This window comes from Scyliorhinus torazame, chromosome 17, assembly GCF_047496885.1.
Source record: "Scyliorhinus torazame isolate Kashiwa2021f chromosome 17, sScyTor2.1, whole genome shotgun sequence".
NCBI classification, from domain to species: Eukaryota; Metazoa; Chordata; class Chondrichthyes; order Carcharhiniformes; family Scyliorhinidae; genus Scyliorhinus; species Scyliorhinus torazame.
The window spans coordinates 89,405,330-89,428,329 of record NC_092723.1 but is presented as its reverse complement, the minus strand read 5'-3'; the positions used below and the strand labels follow the sequence as shown (position 1 = coordinate 89,428,329).

The 23,000-nt window shown below is 48.6% G+C and overlaps 1 protein-coding gene across 4 annotated transcripts in view; it reads right to left on the bottom strand.

The window, feature by feature from the left end:
• The window catches only part of kdm5ba (lysine demethylase 5Ba), a 676,108-nt gene that overhangs the window by 580,313 nt on the left and 72,795 nt on the right, over nt 1–23,000 (bottom strand). For all 4 annotated transcript variants that reach the window (XR_011935801.1, XM_072480724.1, XM_072480725.1 and 1 more), the window contains exon 5: nt 17,816–17,950. Coding sequence is in view for 3 of the 4 variants with exons in the window: in XM_072480724.1 (XP_072336825.1) it covers nt 17,816–17,950 (135 nt within the window). In the remaining variant the exon portion in view is untranslated. The remainder of the gene's footprint in view (nt 1–17,815; nt 17,951–23,000) is intronic.

Below are 23,000 nucleotides of genomic sequence, written 5' to 3'. Positions count from 1 at the left end.
CCGGTCAAGTGGGGCTGGAATTGACCGTGCACTTGCCCAAGATGTCGAAACAACAGGTTCAGGAAAATAATCAAAAATGCTAGTCTTTATACCGAGAGAACTAGAATACAAAAGGGTAGATGTCATGCTTCAACTGGATGTTGTCAAGAGTTATCCTGTTGTCAGGATACCATGCTGCCGGTGCTGCAGTGGTTCGCACTGCTGCCTCACAGCACCAAAGACCAGGGTTTGATCCCAGTCCTGGGTCACTGTCCATGTGGAGTTTGCGCACATTGTCGGCATGGGTCTCATCCCCAAAACCCAAAGATGTGCCGGGAAGGTGGATTGGCCACTCTAAATTGCCCCTTAATTGGAAAAAAATTGGGTATTCAAATTTTTTTAAATTTTTTTTTTTTTTTTTTTTAAAGGATACCTTGCTGCATGCTATTATAATTTTTTTAACTATTATTCCCGACTTAACCTCCTCTGTTCCAAAGAAAAAAAATCCCAGTTTTCCCAAACCTTTTTAATTATTGTAATCCATGTTCTGGTATTATTCTAATAACTGGGTGCCTAGATCCGCATGAACTGCTCTAAACATCAACATTTTAATTTATTAGATGCTCCTTAAAACTACTTGTTTTTTGATGGTCTTTCCTACCTACTCTCAACCTTTTCAAAAATTCCTCCTCTACTGTTAGCCAGACCAACTTAGAATGCTTCCTTGCATTATTTCCCAAAATTTGCTATTTCACATTGAATTTGCATCTGTCATCTCCCCCAAAATGTCTATGTTGCATTCTCTCTCTGTATCTTTTGGACCTGTGATAGGCTGGTGTTACTGAATGCAATTTCTTTTGTTGCCAACAAATGCATGTAGTTGAGGGAGAACAATATATTTTCAGAAAGCATTTGGTACAGTACAGCTGGATTAGAAAAACATCAGACACAATATTGTTCTCAGCCTGGACAAAAACCTTTGGAATCTGACATCCAACATCTCGTTTACAGTTCAGAGTAATACAAGCAGGTCAAGGTCTAGAATGATACCAAAACAAGAGGTTATTCAGCACCAGGGTCCCAGGTTCAATTCCCAGCACGTTCTCAGTGTCTACGTGAGTTTTCTCCAGTGCTCCGGTTTCCTCCCACAAGTCCCAAAAGACGTGCTGTTAGGTGAATTGGACATTCTAAATTCTCCCCGTGTACCCGAACAGGCGCTGGAATGTGGCGACTTGGGTTTTTTCTCAGCAACTTCATTGTGACAATAAAGATTATAAAAATTAAGGTGGTTTGAAAAACATATTTTTCTGTTTCACTGAAAAAAATAAGTAGGACATAACTGAAGCTTTCACAATTGTAATAGGTTTGAGGGACCAATGGATGCAGCAAGGGCTATGGCCCCTGACAACATTCCAGCTGTAGTGAAGACTTCTACTAGTCATGCTCATATCCAAACTGTCCCACACCAGCTGCAACACCAGTATCGACTCGAAAAGTAGAAAATTGCCATTTATGTCCTCTCCACAAAAAACAAGTCAAATCTACTATGGCCAATTATAACTTGAAGGAGTCATTGACAATGCTATCAAGCAGCATTTATTCAGCAATAATCTCACCAATTCTACCAGCTGCATTCAGCTCCAGACCTCATACAGTACAGCCCTGATTAAAACATTTTTTTTTTAAAAATCTTTTTATTGGCATTTTAAAAATTATATACATTGCTGTTCGTTTTCATTTATTGTAGCCACAAAGGTTCCTTCTTCGATTTCTCTATTTACAGTCTGTTGCCGTTCCCCCCCTCCAGCTCCTCTCTCCATGAGCCCCCCTCCTTTCCCCCTTTTTCACTGCTGTTCCCCATTTTTTCTTGCTGTGTTTTGCTACCTCGCCTTGCTCCCACCTGCCCCACCACTCCCCAGTCCTCCCTCGCTTTCCTCTTTCTATCTTGTCCTGGCTATTTCCCCCTGGTTACTTGCTATTTATTTATTTATGTGTTGGCCACAAGCAGGTCTCGGAGCACTCGGGTGAATGGCTACCATGTTTTGTGGAAGCCCTGTTCCGACCCATGGATGGTGAATTTGATTTTCCCCATTTGGACAAATTCTGATAGGTCGGACAGCCGGTCTGCAGCTTTCGGTGGTGCTGCTGATCGCCAACCAAGCAGAATTCTACGGCGGGCAATCAGGGAGGCAAAGGCAACGGCGGCCACCCTCCTCCCCATGAAGAAATATGGCTGGTCTGATACCCCAAACACCGCCACCTTTGTGCATGGCTCCACCCTCATCCCCACCACTTTGGACATTACCTCGAAGAAGGCTGTCCCGTATCCGACAAGTCTGGGGCAAGACCAGAACATGTGGACGTGGTGGGCGGACCTCCTTGGCACCGTTCGCATCTATCCTCCACCTCCGGGAAGAACCTGCTCATTCGGGTTCTGGTCAAGGGGGCTCTATGTACCACTTTTAGCTGCGTTAGGTTGCGCCTCGCACACGTGGTGGTAGACTTGACCCTGTGCAGTGCTTCACTCCAGAGTCCCTCACCCTATTTCGAACCCCAAGTCTTCTTCCCTTGTCGCGTCCAGTTCGGTGTCTGCCCTCTCTAGCAGTCGTTCATTAATGTCACTACAGTTCCCTCTGCCTAGGATGTCTGCGTCCAGTAGCTCTTCTAATAGTGTCTGTCATGGTGGTCGCGGGTATGTCCTCGTCTCCTTCCGTCGGAAGTTTTTAAGCTGCAGGTATCTGAGTTTGTTGCCTTTAGCTAGTTGGAATCTCTGCAACAGTTCTTCCAGTGTTGTGACTCTACCGTCAGTATAGGTCCCTGACTGTCAATGCTCCCCCCGTCCTGTCTCCACCTTTTTCAGGTGGCGTCGGTGAGTGCTGGTGTGAATCTGTGGTTATTGCAGATGGGGGCTTGTTGGACATTTCAGTCAGTCCAAATAGCTGCTGTAGTTGGTTCCACGTCTGGAGGGTAGCTATCACCACTGGGCTGCTGGAGTGTTTCTTGGGCAGGGATGGGAGTACCGCCGTGGCGAGGACCCAGAGGGAGGTCCCCTTGCAGAACACCTCCTCCGAACGCACACACTCGGCCTCTGGCTCCTTTATCCATTGCATCATTCTTTCCGCCGTCGCTGCCCATTGGTAGAATTGTAGGCTTGGGAGGGCTAGCCCTCTCCTTCATTTTGTTTTCAGTAGGGCCTTCTTTGTGATCCTAGCATTCTTTCAAATGCCATGATTAATTTGTCCAGTGCGTTGAAAAAGGCCTTGGGGATATAGATCGGATTGGATCGGAGTAGGAAGAGATATGTGGGCAGTACATTCATTTTTATCCTCTGTACTGTCCCTGCCAGGGAGAGTGGGAGTGTGTTACACCTCTGCAGGTCTTTTTTGACTTCCTCTGTCAGACTGGTCAGGTTCCATTTGTGGATCCCCGTCCAGTCATGGGAGATTTGGATCCCCAGGTAGCGGAATTTGTGTCGGGCTTGTTTAAACGGCAGTCCCACCAGTGCTGCCCCTCCCCCTTGCGGGTTCACCAGAAACACAACCGGGACTGGTTTAGCACAGTGGGCTAAACAGCTGGTCTGTAATGCAGAACAATGCCAGCAGCACGGGTTCAATTCCCGTACTGGCCTCCCTGAACAGGTGCCGGAATGTGGCAACTAGGGGCTTTTCACCGTAACTTCATTGAAGTCTACTTGTGCCAATAAGCGATTATTATTACGATCTCAGCCCTGATTGAAACATGGGACAATAAAAAGAGCTGAACTCCAAAGGTGATTTGCGGGGCGGGGTGGCCTGGCCTAGATATTACGGCAGCATATGCACAACGTTCAGTACCACTCGACACAGATACAGAAGTAACCAATATAGAGCAAGAACTGGACTAGTGCCAAGTAACATTCACACTACATAAGTGCCAGGCAATGTGCCCCTCCAAGAAGAGATACTCCAATCATCATCCTTTGACATTCAATCATACTACCATCAGCTAATCCCCCACCATCTTGCAATTAGCATTGAACAGAAATCTTGTGTGGATCAGCCATATAAGTATTGTGGCCAGAAGAGGCTAGGAATTCTGCAACAAGTAACTCACCCCGACTCCACAAAGTTTCTGCACCATTGTTGGCGCAGGTCAGGATGTGATGGAATACACTTGCCTTGTGTAAGGATCCTCCCATTTAATCCTCGTCTGTTCCCTTTTTCTCCTTTCAATTTTTGTTGTTTTGCGATTACAATTTTCATACATGGACAATTAATGAATTGTTGCGTTTAATTCGAGTGGCTGGTATAAACTGAACATCGACCTATGACCCGAAGGCAAGGCAGGTTTCAAGACGTTATTTACATTTCACCCCAGCCAATTCCTGGGAGACCAGTGCTGACACACTTTGATGGACTTGGCCATTAGCCAATGGACTGACTCGAATTTCCAGACCTCGACACTGGCCCCTGCTAATTGGTCAGGATTGTTTTTGGAATGTTCCTTCCACTGTGTGACTGTTTTCCCTTTTACTTTCATTTTTGGTTTGGAAGCCTGGAAGGAGGCAGTCTGACCCTCTCTCTTTCATCTAATGGATTATATCTAAAGATCCGAGGTATAAAAAAAACTCTCTCTGCACAGCCAGACTGAACGGCAAGGAAACCAAAGTAAAACCACCAGCTGCAGGCAGAGGTCAGATGTTTAAAAACCTTTTGAGATCTTGGGCGAGATTCTCCGACCCCCGCCAGGTCAGAGAATCGCTGGGGGCTGGCGTGAATCCCGCCCCCGCCGGTTGCCGAATTCTCCGGCACCGGATATTCGGCGGGGGCTGGAATCGCGCCGCGCCGTTTGGCGGCCCCCCCCCCCCCCCGGCGATTCTCCGGCCCGGATGGGCCGAAGCCCCGCTGCTAGAATGCCTGTCCCGCCGGCCTGGATTCAACCACCTCTCTTACCGGCAGGACAAGGCGGCGCGGGCGGGCTCCGGGGTCCTGGGGCGGGGCGATCTGGCCCATGAGGGTGCCCCCCACGGTGGCCTGGCCCGCGATTGGGGCCCACCGATCCGCGGGCGGGCCTGTGCCCTGGGGGCATTCTTTTCCTTCCGCCTTCGCCAGTCTCCACCATGGCGGAGGCGGAAGAGACTCCCTCCACTGCGCATGCGCGAGGATGCCGTGAGCGGCCGCTGACGCTCCCGCGCATGCGCCACACGGCAATGTCATTTCCGCGCCAGCTGGTGGGGCACCAAAGGCCTTTCCCGCCAGCTGGCGGGGCGGAAATCAGTCCGGCGCGGGCCTAGCCCCTCAAGGTTAGGGCTCGGATGGTCAAGATGTGGAGGATTCCGCACCTTTAGGGCGGCGCGATGACGGACTGATTTGCGCCATTTTTGGCACCGGTCGGCGGACATCGCGCCGGTTACGGAGAATTTTACCCCTTGTGTGGGGAATTGTGTTATTTCAGTAAAGCTGTTACGTCATTCTGGTGGAGTTGGAAACGATAAAGTATTAAACAGACCGAGGCTGTTCCTTTGAATAAACGCCCAGGTTAATAAAAGTTAAAGTGCCACTCCAGAGCAAGTCCCATTGTATCGGAATCCTGACTGAATGTTTTTTTTTTTTTAAATATGTTTTATTGAAATTTTTTTCCCAAACAACAATTTTTCCCCTCTTACAAAGCAAACGCAACAATAATACAGAAATTTCTAACAATACACAAGTAACAAAACCCCTTTATCTTTGACCTAAACTAAACTAAACCCCCCCTCTTCCCCCCCCCCCCTCCCCCTGGGTTGCTGCTGCTGGTCATCTGTCTTCCCTCTAACCTTCCCCTAGGTAGTCGAGAAATGGCTGCCACCGCCTGGTGAACCCTTGAGCCGATCCTCTCAGGGCAAACTTTATCTGCTCCAGTTTAATGAACCCCGCCATATCATTTACCCAGGCCTCCAGTCCGGGGGGTTTCGCCTCCTTCCACATGAGTAGGATCCTGCGCCGGGCTACTAGGGACGCAAAGGCCACAACGTCGGCCTCTTTCGCCTCCTGCACTCCCGGCTCTTCCGCAACTCCAAATAGAGCTAACCCCCAGCCTGGTTTGACCCGGGCCTTCACCACCCACGAAATCACTCCCGTCACTCCCTTCCAGTACCCTTCCAGTGCCGGGCACGCCCAAAACATATGTGCGTGGTTTGCCGGGCTCCCGCCACAGCTCCCACATTTGTCCTCCACTCCAAAGAACCTGCTCAATCTTGCTCCCGTTATGTGTGCTCTATGTAGCACCTTAAATTGAATCAGGCTAAGCCTGGCGCATGAGGAAGAGGAATTTACCCTGCTTAGGGCATCAGCCCACATACCCTCCTCTATCTCCTCCCCTAGTTCTTCTTCCCACTTTCCTTTTAGTTCGCCCACCGACTCCTCCCCCTCTTCCCTCATCTCTCGGTATATCTCTGACACCTTGCCCTCTCCGACCCACACCCCTGAAAGCACCCTGTCCTGTATCCCGTGTCGGGAGCAACGGAAATTCCCTCACCTGTTGTCTAGTTAACGCCCTCACCTGCATATATCTCAAGAAATTTCCCCGGGGCAACTTATACTTTTCCTCCAATGCTCCCAAGCTCGCAAAAGTCCCATCTATAAATAAATCTCCCACCCTCCTAATTCCCAACTGGTACCAGCTCTGAAATCCTCCATCCATTCTTCCTGGGGCGAACCTATGGTCCTGATTGGGGACCCCACCAGGGCTCCCCGCACCCCTCTCTGTCGCCTCCACTGTCCCCAGATATTCAACGTTGCCGCCACCACCGGGTTCGTGGTAAACTTTTTAGGTGAGATCGGTAGCGGCGCCGTTACCAGCGCCTCTAAACTCGTCCCTTTACAGGACTTTCCAGTCTTTTCCACGCCGCTCCCTCACCCTCCATCATCCATTTACGTATCATTGCCACATTGGCGGCCCAATAGTAATCGCCCAAGTTCGGTAGTGCCAATCCTCCTCTGTCCCTACTACGCTGAAGGAACCCCCTCCTTACTCTCGGAACTTTCCCTGCCCACACGAAGCTCGTGATGCTCCTGTCTATTTTATTAAAAAAGGTCTTGGTGATTAGCATAGGGAGACATTGAAATACAAATAAGAACCTCGGGAGGACCATCATCTTAATTGCTTGCACCCTGCCCGCCAGCGATAGAGGCTGCATGTCCCACCTCTTGAAGTCCTCCTCCATTTGTTCTACCAACCGTGTCAGATTAAGTCTGTGCAAGGTTCCCCAGCTCCTAGCGATCTGAATCCCCAGGTATCGGAAGTTTCTTTCCGCTTTCCTTAGAGGCAAGCCTTCTATCTCTCTACTCTGGTCTCCTGGATGTATCACAAATAATTCACTCTTCCCCATGTTTAGCCTATACCCAGAGAAATCCCTGAACCCCCTCAAAATTCGCATAACCTCCATCATCCCCCCCGCTGGGTCCGACACGTATAACAATAGGTCATCCGCGTATAACGAGACTCGGTGTTCTTCTCCCCCTCTAATCACCCCTCTCCATTTCCTGGAGTCTCTCAACGCCATGGCCAGAGGTTCAATTGCCAACGCGAACAACAATGGAGACAGCGGGCATCCCTGTCTTGTTCCCCTATATAGTCGGAAATACTCCGATCTATGTCGACCTGTAACTACGCTTGCCGTTGGAGCCCCATAAAGAAGTCTAACCCAGCTAATAAACCCGTTCCCAAACCCAAACCTCCTTAACACTTCCCATAAATACTCCCACTCCACCCTATCAAATGCCTTCTCTGCGTCTATTGCCGCCACTATCTCTGCCTCCCCCTCCACTGGGGGCATCATTATCACCCCTAATAGTTGTCGCACGTTAACATTCAATTGTCTCCCTTTTACGAACCCTGTCTGGTCTTCGTGCACCACCCCCGGGACACAGTCCTCTATCCTAGATGCCAGTACCTTTGCCAACAATTTGGAGTCCACGTTCAATAATGAAATGGGTCTATAGGACCCGCACTGCAACGGATCTTTATCCCTCTTCAAAATTAACGATATTGTCGCCTCCGACATCGTCGGGGGTAGAGTCCCCCCTTTCCTGGCCTCATTGAACGTCCTCACCATCAACGGGGCCAACAAGTCCACATATTTTCTGTAATACTCCACCGGGAACCCGTCTGGTCCTGGGGCCTTCCCTGCTTCCCAGTCCCTTAATAACCTCGTCCACCCCAATCGGTGCCCCCAGGCCTACCACCCCCCCCTCCTCCACTTTCGGGAACCTCAATTGGTCCAGGAACTGCCGCATCCCCTCCTCTCCCTCTGGGGGTTGAGACCTATACAGTTCCTCATAGAAGGTCTTGAACACCTCATTTATCTTTCCTGCCCTTCGCACCGTGTCTCCCCTTTCGTCTCTAATTCCTCCTATCTCCCTCGCTGCTGCCCTCTTTCGCAATTGATGAGCCAATTGATGTGCCTTCCTCCACAGTACCTCCGCCTTTCTGGTGGTCAGAAGGTCAAATTCCGTCTGGAGTCGTCTCCTCTCCCTGTACAATTCCTCCTCCGGGGTCTCTGCAAATTCCCTATCCACCCTTAAAATCTCCCCCAGTAATCTTTCCCTTTCCTTGGCCTCTGTTTTCCTTTTGTGGGCCCCAACGGAGATCAGCTCTCCTCTGACCACCGCTTTTAGTGCTTCCCATACCACTCCCACAGGGACCTCGCCGTCGTCATTGACCTCCAGGTATCTCTCAATACACCCCCTCACTCTTGCACACACTCCCTCATCCGCCATCCGTCCCACATCTAATCGCCAGAGTGTTCTCTGCTCCCTTTCCTCTCCTAATTCCAGGTCCACCCAATGTGGGGCATGATCCAAAACCGCTATGGCTGAGTATTCAGCTTCTTCCACCCTAGAGATCAACGACCTTCCCAAAACAAAAAAATCTATCCGGGAGTACACTTTATGGACATGGGAGAAGAAGGAAAACTCCCTAGCCCTAGGTCTAAGAAATCGCCATGGATCCACTCCCCCCATTTGGTCCATAAACCCCTTAAGTACCTTGGCCGCTGCCGGCCGTCTTCCGGTCCTTGAGCTGGATCTATCTAGCCCCGGGTCCAGCACCGTATTAAAGTCCCCTCCTAAAATCAAGTTTCCTACCTCCAGGTCCGGTATACGCCCCAGCATCCGTCTCATAAATCCCGCATCGTCCCAGTTTGGGGCATACACATTAACCAACACGACCTCCATTCCCTCCAGCCTGCCACTCACCATTACATATCTACCTCCGCTATCTGCTACGATGTTCTTTGCTTCAAATGCTACCCGTTTCCCCACCAAAATGGCCACCCCTCTATTCTTTGCGTCCAGTCCTGAGTGGAACACCTGTCCCACCCATCCTTTCCTTAGCCTAACTTGGTCTGCCACCTTTAGGTGCGTCTCTTGGAGCATAACCACGTCTGCCCTTAATCCTTTCAAATGCGCGAGCACTCGGGCCCTTTTTTATCGGTCCGTTCAGGCCTCTCACGTTCCACGTGATCAGCCTCACTAGGGGGCTACCTGCCCCCCTCCCGTGTCGACTAGCCATTACCTTCTCTAGGCCAGTCCCATATCCCGCCTCCGCGCTCCCGCTCGCTCCCCCAGCGTCGCACACCATCCCCGCCCACCCACTCTTTAGCCATTTCCTTTTGGATTTCCGCAGCAGCAACCCAGTTGCCCCCCCCCCCCCCCCGCCCCCCGCTAGATCTCTTTCTAGCATGATTGCTCCCCCATATTAATTCCGTAAGTCAGCTGACTTCAACTGACACCGGCTACTCCTGCTCACTCCTCGACCCCCCCGTGTGGGGAACTCCCATCTGCCTTGCGCCTGTCTTCCCGCCTTATTCTTTCTGGCGCGGGAACATCCCTTTACCTGACCCGCCTCTTATGGCGCAGCTCCCTTTCCCCTCCCACTCCCCTTCCCCATTCTCCAACTGTGTCCCGTCTTTCCCCCCTCACCGACGCCCACATTTCCCCAATGTCTCCCCCCTTCCCAATTTACTTCTCAATTAACTTCAACCATAACATTAACAATAACATTTCCTGCAGCATCAGCCCCTCCGTTCCGATCCAATTTCTCTTCTTTGATGAAGGTCCATGCTTCCTCCGCCGTCTCGAAATAATGGTGTCTCTCCTGATACGTGACCCATAGTCTTGCCGGCTGCAGCATCCCGAACTTCACCTTCCTTTTATGCAACACCTCTTTGGCTCGGTTGAAGCTCGCCCTCCTTCTCGCCACCTCCGCACTCCAATCCTGGTATACCCGTACCACTGCATTCTCCCATCTGCTACTCCGCACCTTTTTAGCCCATCTCAGGACCTCTTCTCTATCCTTAAGGCTGTAAAATCGCACGATTATCGCCCTGGGTGGTTCTCACGCTTTTGGTCTTCTCGCCGGAATCCGATTTGCCCACTCCACCTCCAAGGGGCCCGTAGGGGCCTCAGCACCCATCAGTGAGCTCAGCACTTGCGTACGCTCCACAGTCCACTCCTTCCACACCCTCAGGGAGACCCAGTATCCAAAGGTTCTTCCTTCGCGCTCCATTTTCTAGGGCTTCGATCCTTTCAGTACACTTTTTATGAAGTGCCTCGTGCATCTGTGTCTTAACCGCCAGGCCCAGGATCTCGTCCTCAATATCTGTCACCTTCTGCTCCACCACGCGGAGCTCTGTCTCCTGGGTCTTTAATGTCTCCTTGAGCCCCTCAATTGCCTGTAGCAACGGGGTCAGCACCTCCCTCTTCAGCAGCTCCACGCACCGTCTCACAATTTCATCCTGCTCAGGCCCCCATGTCGCCTGCGCTTTCTCCGCCGCCATCTTGTACTTCTCTCTTTCTGACCCTTTGGTCGAGATTCCTCACGCTGCAGCCGCCGCCGCCGGTTTTCTCCTCCTTCGTTTGAGGGGGGGGGACTTGATTCTCACACACCCCACACCGGGTTGCGTCGTCGAAAAATTCCCCGTTGGGGCTCTTAAAAGAGCCCGAAGGTCCGTCGGAGCTGGAGCCGCCGAAGCGTGCGGCTAGCTAGGCATCACCGCAACCGGAAGTCCCTTCAGTAGCCTTGATGAGGTCTTTTCACAGTTGTTCCCTCTGCTGCTAGAATTCACCTTTGATACAGGCCCTCAGGTCAGCTTGCAGCTTTAAGCTTGCCCTTCCCCCGCCTGCATGCTGGAAGAGGCCCTGTTTATCCTGCAGTTGCAGCCAAATCTTTTACTGTTTCTGCCGTGTCTGGCAACCCAGAGACATACCCTTCCTGGGGGACACTGTCGGGGGAATATTGCAGCCTTCTTCCCACACCGGGAAATGTCAAACAAATGCCGTGGGGGCCCTGTAAAAGAGCCCAAAAGTCCGTTCCAAGCAGGAGCTGCCGAATATGCGACCTAGCTCTGCATAGCCGCACCCGGAAGTCATCCTGACTGAATGTTGCTGCCAGAAGATCATCTCTTAACACTACACCGGTGGCTTTGATCCCGAAGCACCAAGGGAGGACAGCCTGCTGCAACGACTTCAACATCAGAAGAACATTCATCTTTCATTTCATATAGGGGCAGCACGGTGGCACAGTGGTTAGCACTGCTGCCTCATGCCGCCAAGTTCCCAGGTTCGATCCCAGCCCTGGGTCACTGTCCGTGTGGAGTTTGCACAATCTCCGTGTTTGCATGAGTTTCGCCCCCACAACCCAAAGATGTGCAGGGTAGGTGGATTGGCCACTCTAAAATTGCCCCTTAATTGGAAAAAATGAATTGGGTACTCTAAATTTAAATAAATAAATAAATAAAAGTCTTTCATTCCATATGATCATCCCCTGATTATTTTCAACCTTTTCCCTCCCCTTGTGTGTGTCTGTCTTGTCTGTGTTTGGGTAGAGGACGGTAAAAAGTCAATTCGCTGGCCGGTTTTTGTTAAGATTATTGCATATTTCAACTTGTGTGTTCAACTTACAAACCTGGTGGCTTTCTCTTATTGAGCAATCAAGGGGCCAAAGATTCTGCAAACCTCATTCAAATGATTGCCTAATTCACTTGTGTTGAGACTCAGGGGCTGGAATCGATCGCGGATGAGCCCATGGTGTAACACTTGATAAATGAAACTCCAACACCACTCAGGAAGCTTGACAGAATCCAGCACAAAGCAGCTCATGTGATCTACACCCCATCCCCAACTCTCGACCTCTATTGCTCAAAACGATAATGGCAGCAGACACATGGGAACAAGTTGCCTCCAAGTCAAATACCATCCCAACTTGGAACTAGAATTGTGAGTCCTTCACTGCCATTCAGTTAAAAACCTGAAACTCCCCACAGCACTTTTAAGTGAACCTACACCACGTGGTCTGCAATAGTTCAAGAAGGCAGCTCACCAACACCTTCCCATTTGGTGATGGTCAACAGATGTTTGCCTCAACAGAGGACTCTTAACATCCTCCCAAAAAATTTTTGTTGGTTCATGGTCACCATACTGTTGCCTCACAACTCCTGGGATCCAGGTTCAAATCCGGTTGGGTGGAGTTTGCACTTTCTTCCCGTGTCTGGGTAGGTTTCCTCCAGGTGCTGCAGTTTCCTCCCACAGTCAAAAGATGTGCAGGTTAGGTGGATTGGCCATGCTAAAAGTGTTCCTTAGTCTGCAAAAGGTTAGGTAGGGTTACTGGGTTAAATGAATAGGGAGGAGGCATGAGCTTAAGTAGGGTGCTCTTTCCAAGAGCTGGTGCGGACTCGATGGGCCGAATGGCCTCCTTCTGCACTGTAAATTCTATGATTCCATGAAGAGCAGCCAAATTCTCGTAGTCACTTCTCTGTTTTTTGTGGACCTTGCTGGATGTATATCAGCTGCCATGCTATTTCATTTGTTTAAAAGTGCTTTGGATTATCATGAGATTGTGAAAGATCATGGTTGTCCAGCACGGACCAGAGTCCAGCTGCCAGCCAAGGATTTTGATCTGGCCCACAAACAACCATGCAAAATCATATAATATAATAATCTTTATTCGTGTCACAAGTAGGCAATGACGTTACTGTGAAAATCCCCCAGTCGCCACAGTAAGGGAGAATTCAGAATGTTCAATTCACCAAACATGCACATATTTCAGGACTTGAGAGGGGAAACCAGAATGCCCAGAGGAAACCCACGTAGACATGGAGAGAACATGCAGACTCTGCACAGACAGTGACCCAATCCGTGAATCAAACCCAGGTCCCTGGCACTATGAAACAATAGTAGTAACCACTGTGCTACCGTGCCGTTCAAACACACAAGTGGAAGGGACAGATTCGGCAAGGTGCTGCTCCACCAATTACAGGCTCCCAGTGGGGGCGGGGGTGAAGAGGCTGCAAGGAAGAGACTGCCAGCCATGGTGGGCAGGGGGGGAAAAAGACGTGTTGCAAGAGAGAGGCTGCCTGTCTGGTTGAGGGTGAGAAGTCAGGAAATTTCCTCAATAATTGCATACAAGTAGTGAATGGTGGCATAGCATTCAGCCATCAAGAATCTTGCCGCCAAGTATAATCCTATCTTCTACCATGAACTTACCAGAAAGGGTCATTGAGCAGGGGTAACAAATTCAGATGTTGCAGTGCCTTTAGCTTTGAGCCTTCCAGGAAGTGTTTTTCTATAATACTATGAAATAAATGCACGGCATGGATTAATACATAGCACGGCCCCTTTCAAGGAACAGGATCGCAAGCCCATGTGGCAGGGTCTGAGCCTGGGAGCTCATGAACCCCAGCCAATTGCGCCCCAGCAGGGGCTAGGGTGCAGAGTGGTTGACCAGAGTAAACCCCGGATCTGGGGAGTCAGCAGCTGTACATAGTTACTCCAATATTGCGCATGCCTCTGTCTTCCTTAATAAACCCCTTTAGTTTACATCATAAGCCTCCTTATATCTCCGTATATCTCGAGCCACCACATTAGCTACGGACAAAGTTTTTACCTCGTAGCCAGGGGTGGGGAAGGAGAAGAAGAAAAGGTGTCCCAAGGGAGAAATCCTGGAAGGCTTTGTTGAAAGGTCGAAAGACGGTAATTCAAAGGAAAAGTGAGTCAAAATGCCTATAATAGGCAAATTGGAACCGCTTGTCCAGGGGCCTGAAGATTGGAGTCAGTACATAGAACAACTCCACTACTTCTTCATTGGAAATCAGATCACTGGTGAAGGTAAACAGAAGATGATTCAATCTAGTTGGCATCACGGCAAAACTCAGAATATGAGGCCCTATTGTACACGCCGTGATTAACTCACTTGTAAAGACGGGATGACTTTGAGGGGACCTCCGGCCAGGGAGCACCACCTCCAGGAGTTGCAGTGCCCACCCGGGAAAAACTAAGATGAAGATGCATGCCCGCAGGTACATGGTGGGCTGGCACTGATAAGACTATCAAGGGCATGGTACAGCTCTACACCCTACGACAGTCACAGTAGTCATTGCACCCCCCCCCCGGACATCATCCAACCCTGGGAATGTCCAGGTCATCCCTGGACCTGGGTCCATTGAGCCTAGGGCCTTGCCTGGGCTCAATGATTTTAGTCCTGGTCGAAGCCCACTCCAGTGGTTGTCGGTGCAAGAGGTGGGCCCCACAACCCCATCAGTGACGGTCGACACCCTTCATTACACTTGGTTCCATGTAGACCACGCAGGACCTTGCCTGGGCTGAATGATTTTAGTCCTGGTCGATGCCTAGTCCAGTGGTTGTCAGTTCAAGAGATGGGCTCCACAACCTCGTCAGCGACGGTCGACACCCTACATCACATGAGGGTCCATGTAGACTACGTATAGTCTTCGCCAAGGTATCCTGGTTGACGCCTACTCCAAGTGTTTGTCAGTTCAATAGGTGGGCTCCACGACCCGTGTCACATTTCTGCCACTCATGGTGCATCCACGTCCTATTGTACACGCTTTGAGCCTTCCAGGAAGTGTTTTTCTATAATACTATGAAATAAATGCACGGCATGGATTAATACATTTGGGGTAGCACGGCCCCTTTCAAGGAACAGGATCGCAAGCCCATGTGGCAGGGTCTGAGCCTGGGAGCTCATGAACCCCAGCCAATTGCGCCCCAGCAGGGGCTAGGGTGCAGAGTGATCGACCAGAGTAAACCCCGGATTGGTGCACTATCCTCGGATAATGATACTCTTTTTCACTGGGGTCAAATAGCAAGCTTTTTCAGGGCTAATGAGATCCAGCACACAGGACCCGCTCCATACCACCCTTCATCTGAGAGGATTGTCAGAACTTCTAAAAACTTAATGTGCAGGCAATCAGATCGGCTGCTATGCCTCAGCCTTTCCAGTTTTTTTTTTTTTTTTTAAACTGTCCTACAACACCACGCACCATTCTATGATGGACATGAGACAGCACGGTGGCACAGTGGCTAGCATTGGTGCCTCACAGCTCCAGGGTTCAATTTCAGTCTCAGGTAATTGTCTGTGTGGAATTTGCACTTTCTCCCCTTATCTGGTTGGGCTTCCTCCAGGTTCTCCGGTTTCCTCCCACAGTCCAAAGAGGTGGATAGGCCATGCTAAATTGCCCCTTAGTTTCCAAAAGGTTAGGTCGGGTTACTGGGATACCGGGATAGGGTGGAGGCGTGGGCTTGAGTAGGGTGCTCTTTCTAAGGGCCGGTGCAGACTCGATGGGCCGAATGGCCTCCTTCTGCACTGTAAATTCTATGATTCTGTGACACCCTGATGGGTAGTCGTCTTGGGACGCACCTTGACTTGGTAGCTCCAAATTTGGCGGAGAGGGTGGAGAGGTCATCCAGCTAGGAAAGGAGACACGCTATTCCGGGTAGGGGACCCAATCTTGGTCTGGAATTTCACCTTGGGTTAGCCGGGATTGCCATGAGCCTCACAGGGCCTGTTTAGTCTGTTGTTAAACTAGTTGGTCGCGCACTTAAAAAGTGTGTGTACCACTTGAGAGGTGGGTGGGCGGCGGCCCCTAGTCCAGACAGGATGGATCGTAATATCATCGGCAGGGTGCCTGGCAGTCCCCATACTGTAGGAGTCAGGTGTTCAGGTGGCTGCCTTGCCTGTGGTGCCTGCATCGAGTGGCAAACTTGCTGGCCCAGTTGTTGGTGCCGAGACCAGGAATCTGCTGCCTGCTTCAGAAGCCTCAACTGTTCCAGATGGTGAAAAAACAGGCTGTCTTGTTGCGGAGATCCAATAGGATCAGAAGGTCACCAGAATCTTTAATGGACTGACTCTCATTCCCTTATGTTGTTATCCTTAATGTATATCGTATCATATTGTAGTTATCTTGCTAAGGGATTTAAAGGGGATGGGGAGGGAAGATGTGGTAGCACAGCCCCTTTAAGGGGGCAGATCGCAGGACCATGTGACAGCGTCTGAGCCAATCAATCACTCGTGAGCCCCAGCCAATAACGCACCAACGCAGGGTTGGGGAGCAGAGGGTCCAGGCAAAGTAAACCCCGGAGTGGGGAGTAAACACCTGTACATAACTACCCGTGCCAATATTGTGCTTGCCTTTGTCTTCCATAATAAATCCCTTTTGGTTTACACCAGCGTGTTTATCTCGAGCCACCATATCATTTTCATGAAATGAGTGATGCTCTGTTGCACATGACATGACATTAGGCAAAGTTTTACTGATGGTGGTTTGAAAAAAGCATTCAGATGATAGCTGGATGCTTGTCCTTTTCCATGCACTCTGCATCTAAATTTCCTCAGACTGATTTCAATGTGGCAGAATAGTGCAGCCTGTTTTTGCGCACCTTTGAAAGCCTGAATGTATGGTGCAAAAATAGTGACTACTGCTGTGGGAAGAATGAAGGAGATGTCATTATTTCGACAAAAGCACAGTTTCAACACATTAATACTATGCAATTTATCACTGTTTGGGTTCCTGTGACCATTTATTTATTTTTGCTTGATTAAAAGCAGAGAGATTTAGGGAGGGAATTCCAGTCTCAGTATGTGCTTCAGGGAGTTCATGATCTGATCTGTCCTCAGGTCTGTTGTACATGCATAGGTAAATGAGAGGTGATCCACATGTGTGATGGGCAATTTCTTCAGCTGTTTTGGGTCATTTAGCAACTCCCTACCACCTTTGTGGGGGCTGGTTTAGCTCAGTTGGTTAGACAGCTGGTTCAATTCCTGAACCAGCTGAGGTTATTCATGAAGGTCCGCCTTCTAAACTTTGCCCCTTGCCGGAGGTGTGGTGGTCCTCAGGTTAAACCTCCACCAGTCAGCTCTCCCCCCTCAGTGGTCATCTGGGACAATGGCAATTTTACCTTTACCACCTTGGTGCTGCAGCTACGATGCCAGATATCTCATAAAATTAGTGTTCCATATCATAGAATTTACAGTGCAGAAGGAGGCCATTCGGCTATAACGATGAGTAAGCTAACAAACTAGCTTGTTCATGAAAATGCACATTTTTATTGTTTTGATAATAGCAAGATAAATTTCACTTCATCTTTCCAAACTTTGTTCATCAATCCGAAGGAAAAAATTGAACTGTGGCACCTCATGCGAAAAGGCTGGACATCCTTGTGTATACGAATGCCAGTTTCTTGACTTATTTGACTCGAATTTGTCGTAGAAACTAAGCAACTCAATTCCAAGCATGAACAGATCGGAGCATTTGAAAGAACAGTTAGTCCACAATAGTACAATTAACCCATTTATGTGCTGCTTGGTACAATATGCCATAAAACAGAAGAACATTTATTTGAAGAGTGTTTTAGTAAAACAACATTGAACAAACTCTCAGTTGGCATACCTTAAATCCAGTATTAATCTGGTTAACCCTTTCTTATCCCAATTTTATTTGTACAGATTGAACGACCAACCAATTACAACTTAATTTTGCACTGTTACTATGCAAATCAATAATTTTCAGAATTGTACCCACCTCTGATCTCATACGTTTCGCTCTTCGGGACGGTATGCTCATTTCTGAAGCTTGCACAGATTGTCGCTGAACAATATCATGTGGTTTGTACTCTTGATCTTTCTCATCGTTGATCAGACTTGGCTTTTGGACACACTGAAATTAAAGCTGGTCTTAATGCAAATTGTAAAACGACTGCCACACTTTCCAGCAAATAATTTAATTCAAGTCTTCCTTTTCCATGTTTTTGGAAATATAAAATTAATCAAGTATGTAGACATCCCCAGTTGCCCTATTCTTGCGAAATGCTTGATCAGCAGTCATTTGCGACGCAATTTCAGCGTCAGAATATGAAGAGACATTATGAATCTCTCAAAGTCTAAAATGCAGAAAGTTGACGGCGAGGCAGTGGTAGCACAGGGTTTAGCACTATTACTTCACAGCGCCAGGGTCCCAGGTTCGATTCCCGGCTTTGGATACTGTTGGGGGGGGGGGGGGCACTTACCTGGGTTAAGCCATGGCGTACAGGTCTCTGGCACAGAGTCTGTCCCTGTTGCTCAGAAGGGAAGGGGGGAAAGGAGTAGAGCATTAGTCATTGGAGACTCCATAGTTAAGGGGATAGATAGGAGATTCTGTGGGAACGAGAGAGACCCACGGTTGGTGTGTTGCCTCCCAGGTGCCAGGGTGCGTGATGTCTCGGATCGTGTTTTCGGGATCCTTAAGGGGGAGGGGGAGCAGCCCCAAGTCGTGGTCCACATAGGTACCAACGATATAGGTAGCAAAAGGGATGGGGATGTAAGGCTGGATTCAGGGAGCTCGGGTGGAAACATAGATCGAGGACAAACAGATTTATTATCTCTGGGTTGTTACCCGTGCCACGTGATAGCGAGACGAAGAATAGGGAGAGAGAGAGGAGTTGAACACGTGGCTACAGGGATGGTGCAGGAGGGAGGGTTTCAGATTTCTGGATAATTGGGGCTCATTCTGGGGTCGGTGGGACCTCTACAAACGGGATGGTCTGCATCTGGACCAGAGGGGTACCAATATTCTGGGGGGGGAAATTTGCTAATGCTCTTCGGGGGGGTTTAAACTAGTTCAGCAGGGGCTTGGGAATCTGAATTGTACCGGCAGGCAGGAAGGTGGTTTAAAGTGTGTCTTCTTCAATGCCAGGAGCATCCGGAATAAGGTGGGTGAACTTGCGGCATGGGTTGGTACCTGGGACTTCGATGTTGTGGCCATTTCGGGGACATGGATAGAGCAGGGACAGGAATGGTTGTTGCAGGTGCCGGGATTTAGATATTTCAGTAAGCTCAGGGAAGGTGGTAAAAGAGGGGGAGGGGTGGCATTGTTAGTCAAGGACAGTATTACGGTGGCAGAAAGGACGTTTGAGGAGGACTCGTCTACTGAGGTAGTATGGGCTGAGGTTAGAAACAGGAAAGGAGAGGTCACTCTGTTGGGGGTTTTCTATAGGCCTCCGAAAAGTTCCAGAGATGGAGAGGAGAGGATTGCAAAGATGATTCTGGATAGGAGCGAAAGCAACAGGGTAGTTGTTATGGGGGACTTTAACTTTCCAAATATTGACTGGAAACGCTGTAGTTAAGAGTACATTAGATGGGTCCGTTTTTGTCCAATGTGTGGAGGGTTTCCTGACACAGTATGTAGATAGGCCAACGAGAGGCGAGGCCATATTGGATTTGGTACTGGGTAATGAACCAGGACAGGTGTTGGATTTGGAGGTAGGTGAGAACTTTGGTGATAGTGACCACAATTCGATTAAGTTTAGTTTAGTGATGGAAAGGGATAGGTATATACCGCAGGGCAAGAGTTATATCTGGGGGAAAGGCAATTATGATGCGATGAGGCAAGACTTAGGATACATCGGATGGAGAGGAAAACTGCAGGGGATGGGCACAATGGAAATGTGGAGCTTGTTCAAGGAACAGCTACTGCGTGTCCTTGATAAATATGTACCTGTCAGGCAGGGAGGAAGTGGTCGAGTGAGGGAACCGTGGTTTACTAAAGCAGTCGAAACACTTGTCAAGAGGAAGAAGGAAGCTTATGTAAAGATGAGACATGAAGGTTCAGTTAGGGCGCTCGAGAGTTACAAGTTAGCTAGGAAGGACCTAAAGAGAGAGCTAAGAAGAGCCAGGAGGGGACATCAGAAGTCTTTGGCAGGTAGGATCGAGGATAACCCTAAAGCTTTCTATAGATATGTCAGAAATAAAAGAATGACTCGGGTAAGAGTAGGGCCAGTCAAGGACAGTAGTGGGAAGTTGTGCTTGGAGTCCGAGGAGATAGGAGAGGTGCTAAATGAATATTTTTCATCAGTATTCACACAGGAAAAAGACAATGTTGTCGAGGAGAATACTGAGATTCGGGCTACTAGACTAGAAGGGCTTGAGGTTCATAAGGAGGAGGTGTTAGCAATTCTGGAAAGTGTGAAAATAGATAAGTCACCTGGGCCGGATGGGATTTATCCGAGGATTCTCTGGGAAGCTAGGGAGGAGATTGCTGAGCCTTTGGCCTTGATCTTTAAGTCATCTTTGTCTACAGGAATAGTGCCAGAAGACTGGAGGATAGCAAATGTTGTCCCCCTTGTTCAAGAAGGGGAGTAGAGATAACCCCGGTAACTATAGACCAGTGAGCCTTACTTCTGTTGTGGGAAAAATCTTGGAAAGGTTTATAAGAGATAGGATGTATAATCATCTGGAAAGGAATAATTTGATTAGAGATAGTCAACATGGTTTTGTGAAGGGTAGGTCGTGCCTCACAAACCTTACAGAGTTCTTTGAGAAGGTGACCAAACAGGTGGATGAGGGTAAAGCAGTTGATGTGGTGTATATGGATTTCAGTAAAGCGTTTGATAAGGTTCCCCATGGTAGGCTTCTGCAGCAAATACGGAGGCATGGGATTCAGGGTGATTTAGCAGTTTGGATCAGAAATTGGCTAGCTGGAAGAAGACAAAGGGTGGTGGTTGATGGGAAATGTTCAGACTGGAGTCCAGTTACTAGTGGTGTACCACAAGGATCTGTTTTGGGGCCACTGCTGTTTGTCATTTTTATAAATGACCTGGAGGAGGGCGTAGAAGGATGGGTGAGTACATTTGCAGATGACACTAAAGTCGGTGGAGTTGTGGACAGTGCGGAAGGATGTTACAAGTTACAGAGGTGCATAAATAAGCTGCAGCGCTGGGCTGAGAGGTGGCAAATGGAGTTTAATGCAGAAAAGTGTGAGGTGATTCATTTTGGAAGGAACAACAGGAAGACAGAGTACTGGGCTAATGGTAAGATTCTTGGCAGTGTGGATGAGCAGAGCGATCTCGGTGTCCATGTACATAGATCCCTGAAAGTTGCCACCCAGGTTGAGAGGATTGTTAAGAAGGCGTACGGTGTGTTAGCTTTTATTGGTAGAGGGATTGAGTTTAGGAGCCATGGGGTCATGTTGCAGCCACATTTGGAGTATTGCATGCAATTCTGGTCTCCGCATTATAGGAAGGATGTGGAAGCATTGGAAAGGGTGCAGAGGAGATTTACCAGAATTTGCCTGGTATGGAGGGAAGATCTTATGAGGAAAGGCTGAGGGACTGGAGGCTGTTTTCGTTAGAGAGAAGGTTAAGAGGTGACTTAATTGAGGCATACAAGATGATCAGAGGATTGGATAGGGTGGACAGTGAGAGCCTTTTTCCTCGGATGGTGATGTCTAGCACGAGGGGACATACCTTTCAATTGAGGGGAGATAGATATAGGACAGATGTCAGAGGCAGGTTCTTTACTCAGAGAGTAGTAAGGGCGTGGAATGCCCTGCCTGCAACAGTAGTCGACTCGCCAACACTAAGGGCATTCAGATGGTCATTGGGTAGACATATGGACGATAAGGGAATAGTGTAGATGGGCTTTAGAGTGGTTTCACAGGTCGGCGCAACATCGAGGGCCGAAGGGCCTGTACTGCGCTGTAATGTTCTATGTTCTATGTCTGTGTTCTCCCCATGTCTGTGTGGGTTTCCTCCAGGTGCTCCGGTTTCCTCCCACAGTCCAAAGACGTGCAGGTTAGGTAATTTGGACATTCTGAATTCTCCCTCTGTGTACCCGAACAAGCGCCGGAATGTGGCAACTAGGGGTTTTTCACAGTAACTTCATTGCAGTGTTAAAGCCGACTTGTGACAATAAAGATTATATAAAGACAATTTGGTACTTTACTTTAAAAAGGTTTGAAACATTGAGCAGTGCCTAAATTGCACATTCATCCTCAACAACATTCACAAAAGGTTTTGGTGGCTTGTCTAATGACTTTGACATGCCGATTTTCAGCATCAACACATCTTGTAAAAAAACTTAGAACAAAACGTGGATTCAAATGGGAATGGAATGGAACTAAAAGATACTGCTCAAGTTCATTGTTCTTCTGCTGCTGGAGTGAGGGAAGAAACCTCCCCTGAAGGCATTATCAGATGGCCAAAATCTGTTCCGCTGGGTATGAATATTTTGTAATGGACTGGAAAACATGGAAAATGTGAGAAAAGATTTGAGGTTCAAGGCAAAAAACAGTTCAGAAGCCGTCATGAGTCCCATTTTCTGAGGGTGAAAGGAAATGGTATGACGGAAAGGAGAAATTAGTTGATTTGTTCGGAAATCTCTACGGCAATCTATGGTTATGCTTGCAAATTATTCCCTAACCCTAGTAAAGGAAAACAATTTGTCGATGGGTATTTAACTGGAGAAATGTTGGAAGAGATATTGCTGATCATGAAACTACTAAAAGTCATATTAAGACTATATGTGCATTCATTCAAATATGCAAATTCTCTGAAAAGCATTGTTTTTAGTGGAGGAAAATGCTGAGATGTGTTGTCAAATTGCTGTCTTCTTTGGGACTACCTCGAAGATGACATAATGAGTCATCAGTGTCAAGTTGAAGAGGGAATTATTTAGCCTGCCTCGAATCTCAGTGCATTTGACGAGCATTTGAAAAGTCATCAATATTGGGCCCAGGGAAGACCATCATTTTAATGCACGGAACCTACGATTTCATCATTATAACAAAGTCAAAGTTGCCAAATACTCTTCGACACCAGATGTGAGTCATGTAGACCAATTAACATTAATTTCAAGGTACGTGACCAGCGATGGTGAAGTTGTGCAGCAATTGTTCGGTTTTGTCCAGCTACAATCCCACCATACTGAGTGCCTGGAGAAAATGGTTTTAGAAC